The sequence below is a fragment of the Pan troglodytes genome, chromosome X, assembly GCF_028858775.2.
Source record: "Pan troglodytes isolate AG18354 chromosome X, NHGRI_mPanTro3-v2.0_pri, whole genome shotgun sequence".
Lineage (NCBI taxonomy): Eukaryota > Metazoa > Chordata > Mammalia > Primates > Hominidae > Pan > Pan troglodytes.
Genome location: NC_072421.2, coordinates 72976728 through 72999637, shown reverse-complemented (window position 1 = coordinate 72999637; position 22910 = coordinate 72976728). Strand labels below are relative to the sequence as shown.

Genomic DNA, 22910 nt, shown 5'->3' with positions numbered 1-22910 from the left:
CCTCAGCAAGCTCATCCCAAAGAGAGTCTGAGCTCGTACATGCCTAACCCTGCCCCCACCTAATGGTCTTTCTCTACCCATCCTGGTAGCCGAAGACAAAGGGCATATTCTATAGAGAGCTCTAGAGCTCCACCAATCACCTGATCCTTCCTATACTACCACAGCTGATGCTCTCTTGAAAGTCTGCCATGTCCTGGCAGGAGGCCAACGAGCATAAAAATAGTGCATTAAACAACCAAAACTAAGGACTCTCACAGAGTCCATTTCACTCCCCTGTCACCTCCACCAGAGCAGGTGCTGGTATCCATGGCTGAGAGACCTGAAGACAGTTCACATCACAGGACTGTGCAGACAACCCCCAGTACCAACCTGGAGCCTGGGAGCCCTGCTGGGTGGCTAGAGCCAGAAAAGAAATAACAATCATTAGAGTTCGGCTCTCAGGAAGCCACATCCCTAGGAAAATGGGAAGAGTACTACCTCAAGAGAACACCCCATGGGACAAAAGAATCTGAAAAAGCAGCATTGAGACCCAGATCTTCCCTATGACATAGCCTACCCAAATGAGAAGAAACCAGAAAAACAATTCTGGTAACATTAAAAAAAAAAAAAACCTTCTTTAACACCCCCCAAAAATCACACTAGCTCACCAGCAATGGATCCAAACCAAAAAGAAATCCCGGATTTACCTGAAAAAGAATGCGGAAGGTCGAGTATTAACTTAATCAAGGAGGCGCCAGAGAAAGGTAAAATCCAATTTAAGGAAATGAAAAAATGATACAAGATATGAGGGGAGAAATATTCAGTGAAATAGATAGCGTAAATAAAAAACAATCACAACTTCAAGAAATAAAGGACACATTTAGCAAAATGCAAAATATACTGGAAAGTCTTAGCAATAGAATCGAACAAGCAAAAGAAAGAACCTCAGAGCTTGAAGACAAGGCTTTTGATTTAACCAAATCCAACAAAGACAAAGAAAAAATAATTTTAAAAAATGAACAAAGCCTCCAAGAAGGTTGGGATTATGTTAAATGACCAGACCCAAGAATAATTAGTGTTCCTGAGGAAGAAGAGAAATCTAAAAGTCTGAAAAACATATTTGGGGGAATAATTGAGGAAAACTTCCCTGGCCTTGCTGGAGACCTAGATGTTCAAATACAAAAAGCTCAAAGAACACCTGGGAAATTCACCACAAAAAGATCATTGCCTAGGTACATCATCATCAGGTTTTCTAAAGTCAAGACAAAGGAAAGAATCTTAAGAGCTCTGAGGCAAAAACACCAGGGAACCTATAAAGGAAAATCTATCAGAATAACGCAGATTTCTCAGCAGAAACCCTACAAGTTAGAAGGGATTGGGGTCCTATTGTTAACTTCCTTAAATAAATTATCAGCTAAGAATTTTGTATGCAGCAAAACTAAGCATCATAAATGAAGGAGAGATAGCCTTTTTCAGACAAACAAATACTGACAGAATTTGCCACTACCAAGCCAGCACTAAAAGAAATACTAAAAGGAATCCTAGATATTGAAACAAAACCTTGAAATACACCAGAAGAGGACCTCCTTAAAGCATAAATCTCACAGGACCTATAAAACAATAACACAATAAAAAAACAAGGTATTCAGGTAACAACTAGCATAATGAATGAAATAGTATCTCAAATCTCAATACTAATATTGAATGTAAATGGCCTAAATGCTCTACTTAAAAGATTACAGAATTGCAGAATGGGTAAGAATTAACCAACCAAGTATCTGCCATCTTCAAGAGACTCACCCAACACATAAGGACTCACATAAACTTAAGATAAAGGGGTGGAAAAAGATATTCCATGCAAATTGACACCAAAAGCGAGCTGGAGTAGCTATCCTTATATCAGACAAAAAGAACTTTGAAGCAAAAGCAGTTAAAAAAGACAGGCCAGGCGTGGTGGCTCACACCTGTAATCCCAGCAATTTGGGAGGCCAAGGCGGGTGGATCACTTGAGGTCAGGAGTTTGAGATCAGCCTGGCCAACATGGCAAAACCCTGTCTCTACTAAAAATGCAAAAATTAGCTGGGCGTGGTGGCGTGCACCTATAGTCCCAGCTACTAGGGAGGCTGAGGCAGGAGAATCGCTTGAACCCGGGAGGCGGAGGTTTCGCTGAGCCAAGATCGCACCACTGCGCTCCAGCCTGGGTGACAGATTGAGACTCCATCTCAAAAAAAAAAAAAAAGACACAGAGCGACATTATATAATGATAAAAGGCCTTGTCCAACAGGAAACTATCACAATCCTAAGAATATATGCACCTAACAGTGGAGCTCCCAAATTTATAAAACAATTACTACTAGACCTAAGAAATGAGATAGCAACATGATAATAGTGTGAAACTTCAGTACTCCACTGACAGCACTAGACAGGTCATCAAGACAGAAAGTCAACAAAGAAACAATGGACTTAAACTATACTCTGGAACAAATGGACTTAACAGATACTTACAGAACATTCTATCTAACAATCACAGAGTATACATTCTATTCATCAGCACATGGAACTTTCTCCAAGATAGAACACATGATAGGCCACAAAACAAGTCTTAATAAATTTAAGAAAATCAAAATTATATCAGGTACTCTCTCAGCCACAGTGGAATAAAATTTGAAATCAACTCCAAAAGGAACCCTCAAAACCATGCCAATATATGGAAATTAAATAGCCTGCTCCTAAATGATCATTGAGTCAACAATGAAATCAAGATGGAAATTAAAATCAAAACCACAGTGCAATAACACTTTACTCCCACAAGAATGGCCATAATTAAAAAACCAAAAAAAATAATAGATGTTGGTGTGGATGCAGTGAAAAGGGAACACTTCTACACTGCTGGTGGGAATGTCAACTAATGGAAAACAGTGTGGAGATTCCTTAAAGAACTAAAAGTAGAACTACCATTTGATCCAGCAATCTTACTCCTAGGTATCTACCCAGAGGAAAAGAAGTCATTATCTGAAAAAGACATTTGCACATACATGTTTATAGCAGCAAAATTTACAATTGCAAAAATATGGAACCCACCCAGATGGCCATCAATCAACAAGTGAATAAAGAAACTGTAGTATATATACACTATGGAATACTACTCAACCATAAAACGGAACGAATTAATGGCATTTGCAGCAACCTGGATGGAATTGGAGACTATTAGTCTAAGTGAAGTAACTCAGGAATGGAAAACCAAACATCATATGTTGTCACTCATAAGTGGGAGCTAAGCTATAAGGATGCAAAGGCATAAGAATGATACAACAGACTTTGGAGATTCAGGGGAAAAGGGTGGGAAGGGGGTGAGGAATAAAAAGCTACAAAATGGGTTCAATGTATCCTGCTCGGGTGATGGGTAAACCAAAATATTACAAATCACCACTAAAAAACTTACAGCTGGGCACGGTGGCTCATGCCCGTAATCCCAGCACTTTGGGAGGCCTAGGCGGGCAGATCACCTGGGGTCGGTAGTTCAAAACCAGCCTGACCAACATGGAGAAACCCAGTCTCCACTAAAAATACAAAATTGGCCAGGCATGGTGGCGCATGCCTGTAATCCCAGCTATTCGGGAGGCTGAGGCAGGAGAATCACTTGAACCCGGGAGGCGGAGGTTGCGGTGAGCCGAGATCGTGCCACTGCACTCCAGCCTGGGCAACAAAGAGCGAAACTCCGTCTCAAAAAAAAAAAAAAAAAAAAAAAGGAAAGAAAAAAAAAGAACTTACTCATGTAACCAAATACCACCTGTTCCCCCAAAACCTACGGAAATTTTAAAAATGATAAAAAAGGACAAAATTTTTAAATAACCCCACCCCCACCCAAAAAAAGAAAACAGAATATTTAATGATGGTTAATATCAAAATTATTTTGGGTCCAATAAGAGATGAGGTGTTCCATCTTTTTACAACCTTATTTTAAAAGCAAATAAAATATTCAGTTTATTTGTTTGTAAAACAAGTATTTGACACAAGTTTAATGGGGTGAATAAATCTCAAATATGTACAAATAAGTGGGGAAAGTACAGAGATGGACAGGTCAATGTAGGCATCAATTTACTACAGGTACTTCTCATTCTGAAAGTAAATCTGCAATTCATTTTAGAAAAAGTGCGATGGGAAAGGAACAGAACGGAGGTAAATGACAAAATATACTAGTAGCATACCTAATGAATCACAGATTTGTCTTATTTTCTCATCTGTCCATGATACTTGCTAATTATTTCATTTATTTCAGAGACAAGCTAAAAAACAGGCAGCAATGCCTGCAAGCTGACTGAGCCCGTAGCTTTGAATTGAGGGGGACAGTGGGAGGGCAACCTCTCACTGTATTTAATACATAAAACAGAAATCCAAAACACTTTCCAATTTGTACTTGTTTGGGCTGGCTAAGGGAAACAAATGCTGATGTGTCACAGTCCAGGATATGTGAATGTTGCCTGCAATCACAAATTAAAAGTAAAGTGAACATTTAAAAAAAACAACAAAAAACAAGCAAAAACCAAAAAACCCTGTTAAAATGTGTGAAAAGGACCTGGACAGACACTTTTCAAAAGAAAATATACACGTGGCCAACAAGCATATGAGAAAACGCTCAACATTGCATAGTAATGTTTGGAAACTATTTTTGAAATTATAAGATTAAATGCATATGCAAAGTGAAACATAGCATTTAAAAACTACACAAAAATCAATTCACCATGTCCTTCAATGATTTAATTCAAATATTGCTTGAACCCCCATTATGGGTCTAATATGATAGTTACTTAAAGATGATAAAGAGACATATATGATCCAGGCCCATGAATAATTTAAAGAGCAATTCTGAAGTCGTACAATTCATGCTTTACATACAACTTTAGGAGATCCGGTGTGGGGAAAGATTTTTGTAATACATACAACCAACAGGAAACTTATATCAGAATATATAAATGTGCTTGTATATAAAAAAGAACATGAAAATCAGCAGGAGGCTTGATCAAGCATTTCACAAAAGAGGATACCCCAATTACTGATACAAATTTTTTACAGTGCTAAATTTCATAGGGAAAGTGCAAATTACAAAAAGAAAATACAAATTGAAAATGTAGAGATACCACTGCACATTAGCAGAATACCAAAACTGAAAAGGATGTACAATATCAAGTATTGTTGAAGATACATGATTCAGAGATTCTACTCCCAAGTCTATTCACAAAAGAAATGCATGCACATGTACACCCAAGGGATGTATATAAGAATATTTATAGCAGCGTTATTCATGATGACCCCAAACTGGAAACAACCCAAATGTCCATGCAATGGAATATTCATGCAATGGAATACTACATGGTAATAAAAAATTATACAGCTATATGTCACAACGTGGATCACAAACAGAAGATTAAATAAAAACACCAGATGTAGAAAATAACTATATGATTCCATTAAATAAAATTTAAAAGAAGGCAAGTGTAACCAAAGTAAGGATGTCTTTAGTTTTCTTTTGTGGAGAAGAGAAGATTTATTACTGGGGGCTCCTGGGAATTTGTTAATGCTCTGTTTCTTCACCTGGGTGGTAGCTGCTTGGATATGCTCAGATTTTAAAGAATTCATAGAATTGTTCATTTATCTTTTATACACTTTTATTTACATTATTCACAATAAAAAATGTTAAAAAAAGAATTGGAAAGAAGGCTATTTGGTGAGTAGAGGATCTGAGCAGATGAATTTGAATGGTCTTAAGGATTGGGGGCATCAAGCTATTATATAGTCTCATGAACCCACCTTTGTTATGAAGTTAGCTCCATGGAGGAGGCTGTCGTAGTTTGTCCGACTTTCTCTTCTCCAGAAAGTGTTACAGACAACATGCTCAACACTATCCCTACTGAGTGGAAACTGACATTCCTATTTTTATCTGTTATTACAATATCATTCTTCTCAAATGCAATTTCTTTTCAGAATAGGTTGGTAATTGGTAAATAGGGAGGAGACAGGAGAAGTGTTTAAAATATGGAAAGAGGGTTGAAAAACAGGGTTTAAAAATCATGTTGATTTTAATTATCATATACAATGAGTACAAAAGAGGAATAAAATGATAACAAGCCCCTTATGGACAAAATTATTGTAAGACTAAACTAGAATGACCAACCATCCCATTTTGTCCGAGGATATTCTGGTATTGACAGTCCTGCATCATATTTAAATCCTAAACTTAAAATATGTGTTGCTGATTATGTGCGAGGTTAATGATTTTCCCCCGATCTTGCTAATAATCTGAATGAGCTAGAGAATGTTATATTTCAGAAACTTTCCATGATATGTGAATTCTTCATCATTTTTATGTCAAATTTATTATTTAGTCAGGTGCAGTGGCTCACCCCTGTAATCCTAGCATTTTGGGAGGCCGAGGCAGGAGGATCATTTGCACTCAGGAGTTCAATAGCACCCTGGGCAACATAGTGAGACCTCATCTCTACTTTTTTAAAAAAGAAAAAATTTATTATCTTAAAAACCAGAAAACAATATTAAAAAATCATTAAACTTTTAAAAATTGACCAATCATCTGTTTCACCTTTCAATTTTTCTCCATATGAATGTGCTTTACCTAATTAATACTTTTTGTTAATTTAGCCTTTCTCTTTGGTATTATACTGCAGGCATTTAAACATGTCATTGACATGCCTATCAATCTTTTCTTGTGTTATTTCATCTGCTGCTTCAAACATTGGAGAATTGTAATCCCTGTGGATTCTTCTTAGTTTCAATTAAATAAAATGTCTCTTCCAGTCCCCAATCTCTTATCCTTTCCTTGACCTTCGCTTTAAACATTCCTTGTTATACATAGACCCCAAAGGCAGATCTGACTTTTAATCCTGAAGCCCTTGTTTACCTTTTACATATAAAAGGATCAGATAAGGGGAAAAGATATTTCAATTTATAAGGGTTTATAAGTAAAGGTTAAACAAACTGGGCTTGTTGAGCTTTGAAACTGGATTAGCTTATTGATGTGGGGGAGAAGAATTGAGGAATTTTAAAGAAAAGACTTCAAGTAGATGAAAGAATAGATAGTATTGAGCAACTGTTCTCCACTTCTGTTGAGAATGAAAGGAAATGGACATACTAGGGGGAGAAGGATTTAGTCTTGGAAATATAGAAATGATACCCAGCTATTGGGATTAATATATTGGGAGACAAGATAGCCAAAAAAAAAAAAAAGGATTAAGTTGATCTTGCCTTGGTTGCAAAGTTATATACTACACAATAACAATTAAAAAATTTGTATAGCATTTTGAAGTTTACAAAACAATTTATCATAATTACTTCATTTGAACCTCACAGCAACCTCGTGAAGGAGGTATTTTATTCACTTAGGGAGAGTATTATATTTACTTAAATCTACTTAAGGGTGAGGAAACTGAGTTTGAATTGCCAAACATCAAAGAAGCTGGCAAGTAATACAACATGATTTTTTTAAAAACAGTTTTATTAGCTATAATTCATATACTATATAATTCACCTATAAAGTGTATGATTCAATAGTTTTTAGTATATTCATGGAGTTTTGCAACCATCACCACAATCAACTTTAGAACATATTTTCATTGCTTCAAAAAGAAACCTCATATACATTAGCAGGTATTCCAATTCCCCAGCACTAGGCAATCACTAATCTAACATTCTATCTTTATAGATTTGTTATTCTGGCCATTTCATATAAATGGAATCATATATGGTATTTTTTATTTTTTTCACTTAGCATAATGTTTGCAAGGTCCATCCATGTTGTAGCATGTATCAACACCTAATTCCTTTGTATGGCTCAATAATATTTCTGTCTTGGTCTGTTTGTAATGTTATTACAGAGTTTCTGATAAGGGGTAATTTATAAAGAACAGAGATTTATTTTTTACAGTTCTGGAGACTGGGAAGTCCAAGGTTGAAAGCTCTGCATCTGACAAGGGCCTTCTTTCTGCATCACCCTATGTTGGAAAGCAGAAGGTGAAAGGGCAAGAAAGCATGCGTGTGCATGTTAGAGATCAAACTCACAACCTCAAGCCCTTTATTTATTTATTTATTTATTTAGAGACGGAGACTTGCTCTGTCACCCAGGCTGGAATGCAGTGGCATGATCTTGGCTCACTACAACTTCTGCCTCCTGAGTTCAAGCGATTCTCCTGCCTCAGCCTCTTGAGGAGCTGGGATTAAAGCATGTGCCACCACGCGCAGCTAATTTTTGTATTTTTAGTAGAGATGGGTTTTCGCCATGTTGGCCAGGCTGGTCTTGAACTCCTGAACTCAAGTGATCCACTGGCCTAGACCTCCCAAAGTGCTGCTATTACAGGATTGAGCCACTGCACCCAGCCCTCAAGTCCTTTAGTAATCAACATTAGTTCATTCATGAGAATGTAGCCCTCATGACCTAAATATCACTCATCAGGCCTCACCTAATAGGAATTAGGCTGAATTGGGGATTAAGTTTCCAAAACATGCTTTTCAGGGGGCATACTTAAACCATAGCAATTTTATTGTATAGATATACCACATTTTGTTCATTCAGTCACCAGTTGATGAACATTTAAGTTGTTTCTACTTTTTGGCTATTCTAAACAATGCTGCTATAAACATTCATGTTCAGGCTTTTGTGTAGACATATTTTCATTTACAACTTGATCTGCAACCCCAGTTTTTTGTCATAGGCAGAATTCTAAGATGGCCACTATCATTTCCACCCTCTAGTATATATACCCTACATAATCCCCTCCACTTGAGTGTGGGCAGGACTTGTGAATATGGATGGGATAACACTCCCCTGATTTGATTATGTTACATGGCAAAGAGAAGGGAATTTGCTGATGTAATTAAGGCACTGAATCAGTTGACTTTAAGTTAATCAAAAAAGAGATTATCTTGGGTGGGTCTTATCTAATCAGGCAAGCCCTTTAAAAGAGGGTCCTGTCCTTTCTTGAAAGAAAGGTTCAAAATCAAAGAGATTCTGTTTCTGGCCTTGGAGAAGCAACCAATCATGTTAATTACCTATAAAAGGGGTCACGTGGCAAGGATCTGAGGATCCTTCTGGAAACAGAGTAGTCCTCAGCCAACAGCCAGCAAGAAAACAAGGATTTCAGTCCTACAATTGTAAGGATGTTTTTGGGCAATCAGTGAGTTTGAGAGAGGGACCCCAAGTCTCAGATGAGATTGCAGCCCTGGCTGATATCTTGATTTTTATCTTGGTGAGATCTGGAGCAGAGAATGCAACTCATCTGTATCTAGATTACTGACCCACAGAAATAGTGAGATAATAAATGTATGTTGTTTTTAGCCACAAAGTTTGTGTTAGTTTGTTATGGAGCACCATGAAATCAACACAACATCATACTGATGCTTTTGCCATCATACCATTCAGTACTACCTCGATGTACCTGAGTTTCCTTCCTTCTCTGTAATTATTAATACTACCATAATTATTGCAGTTACCTGGGTAACAATAGATCTTTAAAAAAATCTGATTCTGCCAGAGAGGCTCCCTCAAACATAAAGTAAATAATGATTCGGGTTAGTAAGAAATCACAGAATAATGGGTTTTATAGCCAGAGGTATCTTAATGATATTACATTAATAGACAGATATGAACCCTCATCAGGCTCAGCCTATTAAAAATTGATGTCACACTCAAGCCTATCCACCCCTTTGTAACCCATCTTATTAAAATAATTTTCCAGATAACTCTCTAATTTTTCTCATTCACATTCTCTCACCCCACTTCAACATCTTTTAGAATATCTTGAAATTGCAACTTGGAGAGTTTAAGATGAAAACTTTGAAGTGAGCTCTGAGAGCTTAAAAACATCATACTGAGTTATTAATCTATAGCTTTATCATGGGTCTACATGCCACACAGATAAAAAGACAAGTTTTCACAGTTCACTGGATCCTTCATACCAGAGTAAAACCATGGAGCTTTAAAACAGCAAGCAAGTTAGATCTTCAAGAGACTTGAAATTAGGGTATACCTGCTGGGCATGGTGGCTCACGCCTGTAATCTCAGCACTTTGGGAGGCTGAGGCGGGTGGATCACCTGAGGTCAGGAGTTCGAGACCAGCCTGACCAACATGGTAAGACCCCCGTCTCTACTAAAAATACAAAAAAAAAAAAAAGAAAAGAAAGAAGGAAATTAGGGTATACCTAGAAATATTTCTAAGGGATACACATGATGACTCTTGGGATGGACCCAATGCATAGTGTTCAAAAGGAGATGATTCTTATTGTGCCATCTACATGGGGTCCTACAGTCCTACAAAATTCCCACAAGATTATTTTTGTCGAGATAAAGCTGGGTCACTGCTTTATAATACATAGGATTGCCCACAATATTACAGTGAAAACAGATTTGGCATGCCCCCTAAATCCTACAGGTGGCATTGACACATACAAGAAAAGGCAGCATAGTTTAGGTTGGCAGCATAGACTTTAGTGTCAGGTTTAGGTTTGAGTTTTGACTCCGCCGTTTACTAGGTAAGCAATCTTGGGAAAGTTCTTTAATGTCTGTAAGTCTCAGGTTACATCAGCAGAAAAAAATGGTAATTATAATAATAGCTACCTCATACAATATTGGAGAGGATTATATGATCATGTATGTAAAGCAGTAGCTACTCCCTGTTACAGATGAAGCACTCGATAATTAATAGCTGTTATTATTATATATGAGGATTAAGATATTATTTTGCATGATATGCAAAGAAACCAGCTCATTTACAAATTTGTAAAAGATTTTTTTTCCCCTGGAGGTTAAGCATTAAAGTTTACCAAAATCTCTAAATTTTTATTAAGTTAAAAAATAACTAAAACTTTGCATTCATTTTTAAAATTTAATTTTTATACAAACAACTATTATTAAAACCCTCTATGGCATGGTGACAAGGAGCATGGGCTCTGGAATCAGACCTTCTGGATTTGGATATCATCTCTACCACTTCCAAACTACTTGGGCAAGCCCAGAGCTTTCTTTTCCTCATTTGTAAGGTGGAGATTATAACAGAAACCACTCTTTATGTGCGTTGAGTGGATTAAATTCGATGATACAGCTTAAAGCACCCAGTGCAGTGCAGTGCAGTGCTTAAAACAGAATAAATGCCCAATAAATATTCCCTTCAAAAAAGGGAAAAAAAGTGATAAACATAACTTTAAAACAACTACTTATTTTGTGCAATGTTCTCCTAAAATCTCAATAGTAATAAACATGTGTGTATGTGTTTATATATTCATACAGATAAATGTATATATATGTTTGTTTCTTCTTTATTCAACATTATTTCATATATACTTTCCCATATACAGTATCAACGCAAGTACATACATATACTTTTCAAATAATAGCTGTTGAGGTATTTCATTGAACTGCTTTTGGAATATTTGGAATTATTTTCAAAAGTTGCACTGGTCATGGTGGCTCATGCCTGTAAATCCCAGCCATTGGGGAAGCTGAGGCAAGAGGATCACTTGAGGCTTGGAGTTTGAGACCAGCCTGGGCAACATAGCGAAACCCCATCTTTAAAAAATTTTTTAAATATATGTCAGGCACTGTCGTACACACCTTAGTCCCAGCTACTTGGGAGGCTGAAGCGGGAGGATCCCTTGTCCAGGAGCTTGAGGCTGCAGTAAGCTGTGATTGCAACACTGCACTCCAGCCTGAGTGACAAGAGCGAGACTCTGTCTCTAAAAAATAAATAAAGAAATAAAGTAAAACGACAGAAAAAGTTGCTATTATTAATAACACTGATACAAACATCTTTATGCAATGCACCTTATTTTGAGGGAAGGGTAATTTTGGGCTGCATTTTTTAAAGTGTAAACCAGGTTAAGAGGTATACAATAGAGACAAGAGGGCTAACTGACAACATGTAAGAGACACTACCTTACAGACTCCAAACACAGACAAGTTGGTTAAAAGTAGCAACAAAAAGCCCCACAGTTTTTAAAAAATGCATAGTTGAGCTTGAAAGCAAACAAAGGAAATGTCTAGAGGTTAGAAAACGAAGAGGAAAATCACAGCCAGATTGATCTATAATTTTCTTGTATGGTCCTTGTCCATGTATTAAGTTTATACTAGCCTCATAAAATATGTAGGTCATCCAGATAATCATAGTGGATTAATGAAACCTATTTATCGCCTCTTCCTTACAGACTCCACCAAAATAACATAAAAGAATAAAACAGAAATAAATCCATAAGGATAAAGAGACTAGGATTAGAGAAGGGCAATGCCGGGATCTTCAACTAAGTCATTATTTTTAAGATCTAAGGCAGGCTGGGCATAGAGGTTCACGCCTGTAATCCCAGCACTTTGGGAGGCCGAGGCAGGTGGATCACGAGGTCAGGAGATCGAGACAATCCTCGGTGAAACCTCGTCTCTACTAAAAATACAAAAAATTAGCCGGGCGTGGTGGCATGCACCTGTAGTCCCAGCTACTCAGGAGGCTGAGGCAGGAGAATCGCTTGAACCCGGGAGGCGAAAGTTGCAGTGAGCTGAGATCGTGCCACTGCACTCCAGCCTGAGCAACTGAGTGAGACTCTGTCTCAAAAAAAAAAAAAAAAAAAAATCTAAGGCAAGTATCATAAAATCTTAAGCTATGACTAAGCTGGGTTGTAGGTACATGGTGATTACATTTTTCTTTGTAATTTTCAGTTATGATTCAATATTTCCAAATGTTAAAAGTACATGGAAAATAAGTTAGTTTCAGAAAGTGATACGTGCTCTAAAAGTGCCTCTCAGACTTGAATGTGCATATGAACAACCTGAGGCATTCTAATTAAAATTCGGATTTTGAATATTTAAGTCTGGCATCGGGCTTGAGATTCTGCATTTCTTTTTTTATTGCTATGTAATAGCTGTACATATTGTTGAAGTACATGTGATATTTTGATACATGATGTATATGATATCATAAACAATATATACAACAAGGTAATAATCAAATAAAGAAACATTTAGCTTTTCTTTATGTTGGGAACATTCTCTTTCTTCCAAATGTGGTGTACATACACAATAAAATATTGTTCAGCCATAAAACAATGAAATCCTGTCATTTGCAGCAACATTGATGGAACTGAAGGTCATCATGCTAAGTGAAATAAGCCAGGTACAAAAAGACAAATACCACATGTTCTCACTCATATGTGGGAGCTAAAAAAGTATATCTCATGAAGGTAGAGGGTAGAATAGTGGTTATCAGAAGGTAAGAAGAGCAGAAGGGAGGGGACAATGAAAAGAGGTTGGTCAATGGGTACAAAAATGTAGTTAGAAGGAGTAATATCTAGTGTTCTATAGTACAATAGGGCAGGTGACTATAGTTAACAACAACTTACTGTATAGTTCAAAATAGCTAAAAAAGATTCTGCAGTTCTAACAACCTCTCAAGTAATGCCAATGCTAGTGGTCCATGGATCACATTGGAATAGCAAGATTTTAAGGGAAATAACACAAGGCAATGGTGATACAGAGTGGTGGGGACAGGGGGTGGCCTCTTTAGATAAGGTTCTCTTGGAAAGCTTCTCTAAGCAGGTGACATTTGTTTTGAGACCTGAAAGATAAGAAAAAGTCATTTAAAAATCTACAGGAAAGATATTCCTGGTAGAGGGGAAAGCAAGTGGAAAGGTCCTGAGGTGAGAATAAGTTCTGGTATTTTTTAGAAACAGAAGACCACTGTGGCCTTCTTAAATTGCTCAAGTGTTTCTTCCACATTTCAGGTGTTATTAAGTGAAAAGAGCACTATGTTTGGAGTCATAAAACCTAGGTTTGGTCTCCATCCCATTAGCTCTGTGGCCTCTGACCTAGTCACAACTTTTCTTAGCCTCAGTTTCCTCATAAATATGGGCATATTAATAAATAATACCTATCTTCCATGGTCGATGTGAGGACTAAATGAAATAAGGTATGACAAAGCGGATTGTAAGTTACAAAATACTATACACATTTAAGTATAATTATTGCATACATAAAGTGCTATCATGTGATCTGTGGTTGTAGCAGCTATTTATAGCAGCTTTTATTGTGTATACCTCTGTCTCTTTAATTTATGTCAGACAGTTATGTGTCAAGTTATTACAGGCTGAGTTGGCCTTTTTGTTGCTGCTCTTCCCCAGCAGTGTGCAACTCTTATTATGCTTCACGTTCTATTTCTGGGTGCCCTGGAAATTTTCTTTGGCTTATTTGGCAAATAAATATTTGCCTCACTTTAGTTCATCATAGAGTAACAACTTGGGTATTTCAATGTTATTCACACTTTTTGATCAAAACAGTTGGCTTACAATGAGCACTACTTTTGGAAAAAAATAATTTGGCTCCATTCAAAGACTTTACAACTGGGTGGTAAGATTCAGTGGCAATATTCAGCCCTAAGAGAAATCATTAGTAGAGTCTAGAGTTTCTCTAATGTATACTGTAGCTGTCTAACACAGAATAGATGCTGAATAAATATTTGTTGATGACAATATAGTCATTAATATGAAGCCATTACTGATCTACTGTCAACAATACAATAATAAGCTAGAAACATCCAATTAGTCACTAAGTCTTGCCAATTCCATCTCCTAATTGCCCTGCAATCGATCTACTGCCACTGCTACTGCTAGGTTGAGGCCTTTATTTTATGACTGAACTATTGCATTAACTTCATGACTTCAATATGAACTCCGTCCAATCCAACCTTCTCACTTAAGCCAGAGTAGCTTAATGGACATATAAATCTGATCATGTTACTCTCCTGATTAAAACTCTTCACTGGTTATAGGATAAAGTATTAACTTCTTAGAATGAAATAGAAGGCCCTTTACCATCAGGTCTCTGTTCACTCAGGTTAACCTCCTACTACTTTCCCAAACTCCATAGACTCCTGAACCTGAAAATATTTTCTTATGCCTTCTTGCTTTTAACATGTCATCTTCTTTACGTGTAATTCCAGTCACCTCTTCAACTTGAATTCTATTTTTCTTTAAATAACTAGCTCAAGCATCCCCTTGAATGAATCCCAGAACAAAAAAGCTAACTGCATGGGCTACAGATTTCTGTTTTTCTTTATCAGACTTACTAGTCCAAAGTACCTCTTCATAAGAAGTCCATAATTATTTGTCTCTTTTGTGTGAAAAGTTGGAGAATGCAGCAGTGAATATAAAATTGCAACTGCATTATTGTCTCCGGGGTTTCAGGTAACATTTACAACTGGAAATGCAGTTTCCTAGATAACTGTAAACATATTTTGACATTTTGTTTGATAATAGTGGTGACAAAAGAATATAAGCCTGTCTTTAAACATGGTCTTCTCTCCATACATTTCACTTTACCACCCTTCAGCCAACCTAAGCGATTTTTCAAGAATTAGGGACGCTGCAAAAACCAAAGCGAAGAGCTAGAAAGAGTGACAAAATTAGTAAAGATGTCTGTAGTCTCTCTCTCTCTCTCTCTGTGTGTGTGTGTGTGTGTGTGTGTGTGACTGTCCCACGAGCAACAGACCAAAGGAAAACTGCCCCAAGGTTTGCGCAATAGAGAACAATCAGCAAAGTTAAAGTCCTTACAGGACGGAAAAGCAGTAAATCTTACAGCTGAAGCCTCCTCCCAGGGGAAATTAACGTCTGTAGTTTAATCTTTCCTTAATTCAGAAGGGAGTGAAGATAAGAATATGCATAGGGAAAATGGAGAGAGGGGAGCGTGACATTGAGTTGGAGGAGGTAAGAGAGTATTATGACAGACAAGATGGGGTTGACAGATTTAGCAGATACAATATTTGGGACACACGCACGAAGAAATGATTCGTTGTTTATGTAAAATTGAAACTTAACTAGGTAGGCATCCTGTATTTCATCTGGCAACTCCAGGAAAAGAGAAAAATACAGTGTTACTCCAATATTCCCGGTTGTGTAAGGAAAACAATCAAAGCTCAGCCCTAAGGAAAAACAAATAAAAGAGGCTGCGCGAATGCATCCGAATCTTCAAACAGAATCCATTTCCGGTCTGGGGCCCTGGGAAAAGAAGAAGAGGAGAGACAATTAAGGTAGCCGAATTCAGTCCGCCAGTGTCCCATAATCCTCTTCTCTCGGTTCCTCTTTCCTCGCTCAAGATGGCGCTGCTCGCGATGCATTCTTGGCGCTGGGCGGCCGCGGCGGCTGCTTTCGAAAAGCGCCGGCACTCCGCGATTCTGATCCGGCCTTTAGTCTCTGTTAGCGGCTCAGGTCCGCAGTGGAGGCCACATCAACTCGGCGCCTTGGGAACCGCTCGAGCCTACCAGGTGAGATGCCACTGACATGGAAGAATAGGGTGAAGGGCAAGGGGACCTGTAGGGAAAAGATTGCCCTCGTGACCTCGGGGCAGAGCACCAAGAAGAAAGTCATGGCTAACTCGGAGCAGCAGTAAGTGAAGGAAATTAACGTCAGTAATTTGAGGAAAGGGCGAAGAAGAAAACCTTTGAGTTCAGCAAAGGGAAACGGGGCAGGAGGTTCTGGGCAGAGGACACCTGGAGCGCTGGAGGCTCTCGTAGGAGTCATAGTTTTTCTCTCATATTAAGAGTTGGGGTAGACACCATTCCCAGCCTGCTTGCCTTTCTAAAGACGAGGAAGACTGGATTATTTTCCCCAATTAGTAATGGAATTTGGGACAGTTTATCTGTGGTTCAGATTTTACTCAGTTGGAATTAGCAATTCGGAGAGCACTGTAATGACAGCAAGCTATCTATAAACAAGTGGCGCCAGTTAACTCCCTTGCTGACAGGCGTGCTTCTTGATAGGCCAAAACCGTAACTATCTTTCCAAAACATAGACCGCCCTAAATTCTTGTATAAATATGACTGTCCTAGATCTGAAAAATACAGTGATGTTCTCTGTGCACAGGTCATTTTGGAAGCCATAGGCTACTTATCCTTAACTTATGAATGTAGCTATGGTTGTAGTGCCTCCTAAAATTTGAGTCCATTATTACCTCTCACTCAGGAACGGTTTTTTAAAAAATTATTTGTACTTAACTGTACTAAAGTATATCTTTTTATTTTCTGTGTATCGACAAGAGGTTTAATTGCCACCACGTATTTATCACTATCACTTTAAAATATTGTCAGTTTTGTATGAGAAACAACCTCTTAAATTTTGATTCTTCATCTACAAATATTTAACGTCTACCTTGTACATAGCCCTGTGCTAGATGATAGGGTACTAAGAGAGACATACAGTTATGCCTTCAAGGATTGTACAGTTTAGTTAAGGAGATTGGATCTATGCATTACAAAAATAACTGAAAAACACAGTGGTGGGTTAATTAGCAAATGAATAGTATGTACAATAAAGGCTATAGGCATCCAGAGGAAATAGTGATAATTAAGGACCAGGTTATAAAGAGTATTTCATGCTGGTGATAGAACTGGGGAGAATGTTCTGAACAGGGAGAATACGGAATGACACTAAGCATGTGGAAGGCTGATGGAATGACATTTATAATTCATTCAGTAATTATTGAACACCTCTACAGGAGCAAACAAAATAAAATATAAGTCCTGTCTTTAAAGAGCTTAAAATCTAGTGGGAAATATGTAAATTAATCGGCAATTAAAATATAGTGGAGCTGTGTAATAATGGGAAAGGTACAAGGTATGGGACAGTATATGTGAGGGGTATTAAGTCTAATTGTAAGGTAGGGAAGATTGCCTTAAGTAACTGATATCTAAAGCAAGAGCTGAAAAATTAGAAGTTAGCCAGTTAAAGAAGGAATCGCATGTGCAAAGGCCCACAAGTCAGAGAGAACATGGACCTTTTCTAGAACTGCACGTAGTTTAGAATGTAGTGAGTCATTCAAGATAGGAAATAGCAGATTAGGCTAACGAAGCAAATCTAGATGATTTTATTAAGGTTTTTAAAGTATTTTATGGTTGAAAGTTTCTAACACATGATCTCTTGGGAATGGTTTTTGTTCTGTAGTTCTCCAATAAGGCAGATGAAGTTAAGATAAAATTTGTAAATGTTATCTTAGATAAAATTAGATATCTTAAGATAAAATTTCTTAAGCTGGAAGAATGAGGGGGAAGGGGGAAAAGGAGAAGTTATTAGGAATCTCAGAGGAGGCAATGGCAATACAAATTTAGCTTTCTCTCTTTCCATGAACGCTATCTCCACAACTTCCTTCTTCCACTCTGTCCTTTACATCCTACCATTTCCTTTAGTTACCATTTCCTCAGTGTGCAAAACAAGGGAAAGATGTTACCTTTGTTTTCTGTTTCTTAAAGGCATGGAACTCTTGCCATCCTTTTTCTAAAACAGGGTGAGAAAGGAATGATTACAAAGTTTTCAAAGTAGAAGCTGAGGTAACCTGAGGTACCTGCAAATTTGTGACTTGTGATTAAGATTACAAAATAATTATTGAATTCATACTTTTAGGACGATCATTAGTATATAGCATAATATTTTAGAGCTGAAAGGAACCTTAGAGCAGTGTTATGAAATAATGTTAGTGGGTTGGATTAGCACTTTTTTAGATGAAATTCAGTAGAATATAAAGAAAATAGCAGTGCTTTTTACATCTTAAGTGAAGTATTGTTTCATGAACTTTTATGTGTATATACACACACATATATATTTTATATATATATATACACACACACAGTCCCACATGTATGTGATTACTGGAATTCATTGTAAGTATTTCTCACCCAGTATATGCCCTAGACCTGGGTTGTGGAATATGGTAGTTCTTTTGGATAGGTACTGTTTTGTTTTCATTTGTTGGTCTGACCTCATGGACAAAGAATGGGAGCTTTAATTTCTCCCAGTAGCAAGTTCCACCTTCCTACTCTTCCACCATTGGCTGCTAAGAGTTAGAGTAGATAAAAATTAAAATACTTTACTCCTGGCTTTCATATTAACTGAAGTGGGAATATAATAACAACACTAGGGAAATAATCCTCCTATTCTATATTTTAGAGGTTCTAGTTCATATTTAAATTTAACAATATAAGATGCCTATGAAGAAACTACAGTGATTATTCAACAGTCCCAAAATGTACTAAAAGAATAAAAAACAGAACTTATCCATCCTGGCTAACATGGTGAAACCTCGTCTGTACTAAAAATACAAAAAAAATTAGCCGGGCATGGTGGCGGGCTCCTGTAGTCCCAGCTATTTGGGAGGCTGAGGCAGGAGAATGGCGTGAACCCGGGAGGCGGAGCTTGCAGTGAGCTAAGATCGCGCCAGTGCACTCCAGCCTGGGCGACAGAGCAAGACTCCGTCTCAAAAACAAACAAACAAACAACAACAACAAAAACAGAACTTACAAGAGAAATAAGGGTGTCTTTAAGTGGATTATAGATCATGGAACTGAAAAGGGTGAGAGGTGATTCAGTGACATTTAAAGTACCTGAAGCGGCCTGGCCCAGTGGCTCATGCCTGTAATCCTAACACTTTAGGAGGCCAAGGCAGGTGGATCACCTGAGGTCAAGAGCTCGAGACCAGCCTGACCAATATGGTGAAACCTCGTCCATACTAAAAATACAAAAAGCAGCTGGGCATGGTCACGTGCACCTGTGACTACAGCTACTCAGGAGACTGAGACAGGAGAATTGCTTGAACCCTGGAGGCGGAGGTTGCAGTGAGCCGAGATCGCGCCACTGTACTCCAGCCTGGGCGACAGAGCGAGACTTCCTCTCAAAAAAAAGAAAAAAAAAAGGACCTGAAGGGGTTATTTGTAGTTCAGTGATGCCTAAACTTAACTGGAACATTAGGTTATGATACAAAGATGTGGACTTCATTTGCAGGAAGAGGGATTTAATGTGCATATGAGAAATAATTTCTTAGACTAATAGTCTATCTTAGTCTGTTTGGGCTGGTATAACAAAATACCATAAACTACATGACTTATAAGCAAGAGCAATTTATTTCTCACAGTTCAAGGTGCTGACAGATTTAGTGTCTGGTGAGGTCTTGAGGTTCATAGGCGGTGCCTTTTAGCTGTGTCCTCATGTGGTAGAAGAGACAAGGCAGCTCTTTGGCCCCTCTTATAAGGGAACTAATCCTGTTTATGAGAGCTCTACTCTCCAAGTCCTAATCATCTCCCAATGACTCCACCTTTTAATACCATCACATTGGTGATTAAGTTTCAATATAGGAATTTTAGGGGGACACAAATGTTAAAAGCATAGTCCTTTTATTAGGAGACCAAGAAAGACTTTTAAAATTATTAAACAATAATTTACTGTCATTAGAAAAATACGAGCTGTTAGGAAGCAGCCAGCTTGGTTTTGAAAAGAGCAAGACATACCAAACCAATTATTCATATGAGTGAGTGACAGTCTATCTTGATTTCAACACGGCTTTTAATTGTCCCCTACACTGTTCTCACACAGTAAGCTTGGAAGGAATGATATTGAATACTATTAAGGGGTCTTGAGGTAGGAGTAAGCCTTACTGTAAAGAAAATACAGATGACTTAAAAGATTTTTATTTCTAAATGTTAAAAATAATGAAATAACTGGTGTGCAAAGGGCATAACTTGGTATTGTGGGGTGAACACTGGACCAGGACACTTGACTGCCTGAGCTCTATTTGTACTGTTAATTATCTTGGACACATAACTTGTTCTTTTGGACATCAGATCCTGTAAACTAGTAATATTTGACTACCAGATCTCTAAGGTTTCTTGCAACTCTCTTGTTTCTTTACTGTAATCCTTTAGGACCAGCCCTTTTTATATAGTACCTCTACTTTGTGATCCTAGTTTACTACTGGTGTAGTATTCAGGAGCAACATAGGGTAAGTTTATGTTCACATGAATTTTTAATGGGACAAATTTGTATTGTTCTTGTCATATTTGTATATCTAAGAGTAGGAATAGAAAAATGGAATTTAATTATGAGCTTAGTATTTGGTAGTGTTGGGAGGATGGAAGTAGTGTGGAGGAAAAAGTAAGCTAGGCTCCGAAATCATCTAGGATGGTAGAAATAGATTCTAAGGGGTGGTGAAGAATAACAGTAATGCTATAAAAGTTGTAAATAAAGATATACCTTACATGGGCTGTATATGGTAAGGAATGGAAAGTGGCACTGGGACTTGAGAAGAGGAATTCAGGGGATTCTTTATTCAGATATAGTTGAATAAATAACATTCTCTAAGTCATTGACACATTGGTTTTAACTAGTTATTAAGATTATTAGGAAGAGGAAGAAAATTTCATGTTTCTAAACTTTCTTTTAGAACACGAGGCCCTTTGAGAATCTGATAAAAGCCATAGACCTTCTCCCTAGAAAAATATACATACGTATGTGCTTCATTTTGCATGCAATTTCAGGGGAATCAGAAACCTATCCCCTCTTCCAGTCAGTAATCCCTGATTAATACAATATTGCTGGCTGGTGGGTTTCTAATGGTGTTCCTGAGTAGCCAGTGGCAAGATAAAGAACACTTGTCACTGGGCAGCGGGGTAGAAATAGAGTGGAAACTTACATCAAAATTTTGATTAAATGATAAATGCATAATTGATCATTTAATTATTGTTATACAATTGTTATAAAATTAATATCATTTATTGCTGTATTGTTGTCAGTGTTATCTTAAAGATTTTGCTTTTTCAAAGAAAAGTATGTTCTTTCCCATATTGTAAAATAAGGTATATAATAAGAGATAAAATTGCCCATTCTGTATACGATTCTTATGCTTTACATTGTCCCCATTTTAATTATACAAAACCACATCTAATAAAAACGTCAAGACAGATATCTACAATCCCACATGTTAAATAATTTTTCCTTTTTCCTTTGAATCTCTGTTCTTTCATGTACATAATTTTTACATTATTGGGATAATTTTAAATTCTGTTTCTTTTTACTTGTGAGCATTTTTTTTCTTGGTGCTCAGTCTTGACCAAAATTAGGTCTTTTAATTACTTAAGATTTTAGTAATGTTAATAGGTATATATAGTTACCTGCAAAATGTGATATTTTTGTTGTTTTGATTTTCTCCTTCCTTTCCTGAAATCCATCTCCCTGAAGTCCTCATCTGTGCTCTCTTGACTCCCTTGTAGGATTTGCCACTAGTGAGTAAAGATACTTTTCAAGTCTTTATTTAATGTCATTTGGTCTTCACAGTAATCCGGTTAGGTAGATGAACATTTCTTTGTAGTAGCAATGGCCTCTTCTGTCCTTTTCAGTCCCTTAACTTCTGCCCTAGTTTTAGACCCTTATTACTTTATGCATGGGTTTTGTCCCTGCTTTCAGGGACTTGCCCTTTCAATCCATCCTATACAGCACATCTAGATTATTCTTCCTAAGGCATGACTTTTATCCCATCACTTCCCTGCATAAACTTCAGTGGGCTTTATATCTTAGCCTTAAAAATTTCCACCTAACTAGATTGCTAGCCATATTGTAAACTGTTTCTCTACAAATACCCTGTCCCTCCAGTCACCCTATATTGTTCCCTGTTCCTTGGACCATGTGCTTTTTTGTGTCTGTTCTTTTTTTTATGCCATACCCTATGTCTGAAATGCCCTCTCTCTAACTGGTGCCTATTTTTCAAATGTTAGTTCAAAGGTCAGTCCGTTCCCTGAAACCATTCCTTATAAGCTAATAAGACTTTGATTTCTCCCTCCTCTGAACTCCTACAACACTTTTTCCTACAAGTAGTTATGTATCTTGTGGAGGAGATAAGATTTTATGTGCCTAAAAGGCTAATATATTCCAATCATCTTTTTGTTTTTATCTTCCACAGAGCTAGGCACGGTATGTTACATGTAATAGGTAATCAGAAAATATATGTAAAATGAATGATTAAACTCTATAACCAAACCAAAGCAAAAATCTAACATAATAATTAATAATATTTGCTCCACTGCTATACATTTGGAATTGAAAGCTAACTTTCTTCAGGGCAACCTCATAAGTTTGTC

At 37.4% G+C, this 22910-nt stretch overlaps 1 protein-coding gene across 4 annotated transcripts in view; it reads left to right on the top strand.

The window, feature by feature from the left end:
- The first annotated feature begins 15719 nt into the window (after positions 1–15719).
- Positions 15720–22910, top strand: part of ABCB7 (ATP binding cassette subfamily B member 7) — a 103367-nt gene continuing 96176 nt past the window's right edge. Inside the window, exon 1 of one of the 4 annotated variants that reach the window (XM_016943706.3) lies at positions 15720–16280. In XM_016943706.3, the coding sequence (XP_016799195.1) occupies positions 16113–16280 (168 nt within the window). In that variant the 5' untranslated portion in view covers positions 15720–16112. Of the gene's footprint in view, positions 16281–16348; positions 16402–22910 lie in introns of those variants that run through there. The other 3 variants (XM_016943707.3, XM_016943708.3, XM_063804894.1) reach the window with 3 other exon arrangements.